This window comes from Triticum urartu, chromosome 1 (assembly GCF_003073215.2).
Source record: "Triticum urartu cultivar G1812 chromosome 1, Tu2.1, whole genome shotgun sequence".
Classification (NCBI taxonomy): Eukaryota; Viridiplantae; Streptophyta; class Magnoliopsida; order Poales; family Poaceae; genus Triticum; species Triticum urartu.
Window position 1 is genome coordinate 19,686,112 of NC_053022.1, and position 4,498 is coordinate 19,690,609.

General features: G+C 53.3%; 1 protein-coding gene across 1 annotated transcript; it reads right to left on the reverse strand.

Annotated features, from left to right (window-relative positions):
• Window positions 1–2,285: 2,285 nt before the first annotated feature.
• Window positions 2,286–4,267, reverse strand: LOC125542573 (indole-2-monooxygenase-like). Its single transcript, XM_048705683.1, has 2 exons — window positions 3,321–4,267; window positions 2,286–3,203 (listed from the first exon to the last, which is right to left on the reverse strand). The coding sequence occupies exons 1-2, from the start codon at window positions 4,203–4,205 to the stop codon at window positions 2,589–2,591; spliced, it is 1,500 nt and encodes a 499-aa protein (XP_048561640.1). The 5' UTR covers window positions 4,206–4,267; the 3' UTR covers window positions 2,286–2,588.
• Window positions 4,268–4,498: the final 231 nt, after the last annotated feature.

Consider the following 4,498-nt stretch of genomic DNA (forward strand, 5'->3'; position numbering starts at 1 on the left):
ACGACCTGTCACTCACGCCCCGTCACTATGGGCCGACCGGGCAACGGTGGCCATTCTGGCTCGCACGCTCGCTCGCTTTGTTAAACGGTTGATTGGTTGACCAGTTGACTGTTTGACTTTTGAAAAATGAGTCTAAGAAACTTTGAACTTTCAAAAAAACTTTATAGGTTAGAAAGTTTATGTATTTCAAAAACCTCAAGAATTTTAAAAAATCATGAATTTTCAAAAAGTTTGTGTGTCACGTGGATTTGAAGAAAGTTCATGATTTTGAGGGGAGGGGGGGGGGGGGTCACATATTTGAGTGTAAAAAATTCAGGAATTTTAGGAGAAAGCTTCTTAATCTTTTTGCGAATTTGCAAAAAAGTTCATGGTTTTGAAAGAGTTGACGAATGAGATTTTTTTGTGTATTTTAAAAAATAAAAACCTTGAATAAAAACCGATACAGAAAAGCTGAAAACGGAAGGGGGAAGCTATGGCATGAGGCATACAACTTTGTGTACCACCCGACGACAAGTAAGTACAAGGTGGTTCACGTCCCATACAGATGGGATCGCATCTTTGAGTTCAAAACCGTGCAGGTGCTCATGCTGGGGAAAAGACGTGGCAGGATGTGCCGATCCCTGCCAACATGAGGTGCAAGCTTGTTACAGTATCCAATGTGACCTGTGGGTTTTGGACAAGGGGAGGAGGTGGAGCCACCGGTATAACATCGGGCATCGTGTCCCCATTTCATGTACGGTGAGAACGTCTTTTCCCCAGCAAAGAAGCACGCCATCCATTAATATCTATAAGGCCCCTCTCGGGCGGCTCGAGGGCGACAACCCTAGATCTTGCCGCCTCCCCCCTTCCTCCCCTCCCTCCTCGCCGCCACCAGAGGCATCCGCCGGGCAAGCCCGGGGCGTCGCCAAGGAAGGTGGCGGCGGGGCCTCTGCTGCTCCGTTTCTCCAGCGGGGGGCGTCGGAATCCGGGGCGGCGGCCTCGTTCGGTGAGGCGCCACCGTCTCCTCGGCTGGTGGTGGCGCGGGTGTGGTCCGGTGGGTTTGGCTGCGCGGGCAGCAAGCTCCCCGGCGGACGAGATCCGCGGCGCCGGCGGTGGGGCTTCTGGCCTCTTCGGCTCCGGATCTGGCCGCCCCTTCCCCCTTCTGCTGCCCTGCGTGCTCCACCCCTTCAGATTTGGTCCGGGTCGACTTGGTTCTCCGGTGCCTGGAGCTGGATGTGGTGTTGGTGGTGTGGAGCCTTGACCGGGAGAAATCCATGGCGGCGACGTCCATGGACGCCGCTCCCCTTCTTGGAGGCGCCATTCAGGTCTTTTGCTCCACCCTCCCCTTCCCCTAGCCTCCCGGGTGAAAGCTCAAACTTTGTTGGGCGGCGACGGTGCTCTTGGCTCCGTTTGCTTCTTGAAGTCGTCGCCTTGGATGCTTTTTGGATTGTGGGCACTACGGTGTGGTGGTTGTCGGGCGGCGGCGACTGTGTGCCCCAAGTGGTGGCGGCGGCAGCTTGGCAGGTCCGGCAGTGTTCGGGTTTCTTCTGGTGCTCTCTGTGCAACTGGTGACAGCTTGGTCCGGCGGCCTCTGGCCAGGAGGGGATCGGGTTCCCCTCCTCCGGCGGCTACAGTAGTGCAAGTTGTGAGTGTCGGAGCATCATTCCTCGGCCTTGGCCCTGCCTCCTCGTTGCTCCGTCCTCCCTGGACACCCTGTTGTTGTCTGATCGGCATCTTTCTACTCTCCGAAGGATCGTCAGTGGGCAGCGGCGATGCGGTGTTTCTGGTGAAGTTTCTTAGTCATGTAGGGTGTGCTCTGTTCCTACTCCTTCTGGTTGCATCCTTCCATCCATGTTCTAGGGTGAGCAACCCATATGTCGACGGTTCGGCGCCTTTCGAGCCAGGCGAGGAGGCAGGGGCCTCTTTCGACAGTGGGAATGGATGGTGATGTTGGTTTGGTGTTGTCATAGCCTATCCTCGACAGCGGGCGCTTCCCGGAGCCCCATTTCTTCTTCCCTGGTGAGCCTTGGGTGGACGAGGGCCTCTGCGTGCTTCAACTTATGCTTATCATGTGCTATCTCCTAGTTGTAGTGTGTGAGGTTTTGAGAGTTGCCTTCCAGCACCCTTATATCTTGCCGTGTTTTGTTTTTTGTTTGTTCGAGTTTGTATTGCAGTGGTTGTAATCCTGGCCGGTTGATGGCTTTGTTAATTCAAAGCCGGGCTCTCCTTGAGCCTTCGTTCTAAAAAATATTAAACTGTAATTTAGAATTCACTAATGGAAAATTACAATTTTCTCTCGAATCAATCATAAAATAAAAGGTAAAAATCAATGTGATGACGAATATTTCTCTTTCACTAGAAAGCAGTGAAGACGATGCTAAAATATAGCTGCGCACGCACATGCATAGGTACACATTGACGCACGTATATAAAGATTGGGCCAAAATCAGCAATCCTGCTTCCTTTCATTAACCACCGGTGGCTCTCTCATGAAACTGCTTAAAAAATGGACTGAAAAAAGAAACTGGTGACTGATCAATGGCAAAAGCCCTGACTTAATCATTGTAGATAGACTACTGGCACGAGGATATGGATCATTGAAAACCAATCTAGACCATGCGTGGGACAAGAAGCAGCTTCACCTTCCGATGCACATCGATCCCGTATTCCTCCGTCATATCGACGCCCGGGGATCCCTCCGGCAGCTCCCAGTTGAAGTGGTAGATGAGGTTGGCAAGAATGATCTCGAATGTGACGGCGGCGAAGGTTATGCCTGGGCATATCCTTCGGCCAGACCCAAACGGCAAGAAACGGAAGTCGTTCCCCTGGAAGTCGCAAGCAGCATCCATGGCTCCTTCCAAGAACCGCTCGGGCACGAACTCCTCCGCATTGTCCCAGCAGGTGGGGTCCCTGCCTAGAGCCCACGCGTTGACCATTAAGCGCGTCCCGGAGGGTATGGTGTAGCCCTCTACATCGCAGTCGGCTACGGAGAGGTGGGGTATCAAGAGAGCCCCGGACGGGTGCAGCCGCATGGCCTCTTTCATCACGGCCTTGAGGTAGCTCATGCTTGCAAGGTCTTCCTCGGTGACCATTTCTTTGCCCTTGGTCACGCTGCTCCTCACCTCGGCTTGCAGCTTGGTCATCACGCGTGGGTTCCGCATCAACTCAGCCATGGCGTAGTCAAGCGATACGTACGTTGTGTCGGTCCCAGCTTCAAACATGTCCTGCATCGATTAGTTCGTACATAAAATATCAGTCAGAAATTTGAGTAAAATTATAAATAGAAAACTTGTGCGAATTAATAATGGAAGTGGAACTCGATCGATCTGCATAGTGCATACCATGAGTATTGCCTTGATGTTATCTTTGGTCAAGCCGTACTCTTGTTGAACGGAGAGCAAGACGTCGATAAAGTCTTGCTCGTCCTCGTCCATCACCGTCTTGCTCGCGTGCTTGTCGATGAGGTCGTCCAGCAGGTCGTCCCATATTTTCTTCTGTTTCACCGCCTTGCCGGACGCCATGTCCAGCCTTGCAAGGCTGGGGAAGAAGTCGGTGAGTATAAACCCACCTAGGAGCTTGGAGTTAATCTCCAGCAGCTCCCGGAACATCTTGTTCCGGCCCGCCTCTCGGGGCAGCCTGCCAAGCACGGCCTGGCATATCACGTCGTTGGCGAAGTAGCTGAAGACCTCGCTGACATCCACCGCCGAGCTCGCGGCTGTCGCGGCCTTTACCCTGGCCAGGACGAGCCGCAACTCTGTCTCACGGGCAGCGCGGTTGGAGCGGACCTTCCTAGCGCTGAGGAGGTGGGTGGTGACGATTTTCCTTAACTGGCGCCAGTAGTCGCCGTAGGGGGCGAAGGCTATGTTGGTGGAGCCACTGAAGAGGATGTCGCCCACGGGGGAGTGCGGCCGGGACGCGAAGAGGTGGTCGTAGGTGCGCAGGACGGCCTTGGCAGCGCGAGGCGACGAGACGACGAGCGTGGGGACGACGCCGAGGCGGATGAGCATCACGTCGGGGCCGTGCTTCGTTGCCAGGTCGCGGAGGGCGACGTGGGGTAGGGACCCGACGAGGTGGAGGTGCCCGATCAAGGGGAGCTTGAATGGAGGCGATGGGAGCTTGCTGTACAGCTTCTCTGCTCTAGAACTCGACGTCGCGAGGTACACGATGATGAGGAAGAGAAGGACGAGCCATAGTGACTGCGGAGTTGCAATAGCACCTAGATCCATGGCTATCTTGAACTGTGCGAGTGCAGTTGATAACTTGATAGCTGTCCTATCGGTTCTTTTATAGGCATGCTACGTTTCCATTTTGGACGCACGGCTAATTTCGTACCGTGTGTGATGCTTTTATATCGTACACAATTTTGGGCTAACTATCTGTGATTGGAAGGACTAGTAGCACCACTCTGCACTTGTGTTTTTTATGGCCAAATTCACTGCTTTGACCATTTTCCGTTAGTTTAGCACGATCTGATCCTATGTGAAAAATTATTTCAGATCTGATCCTTTTTCTATTACCA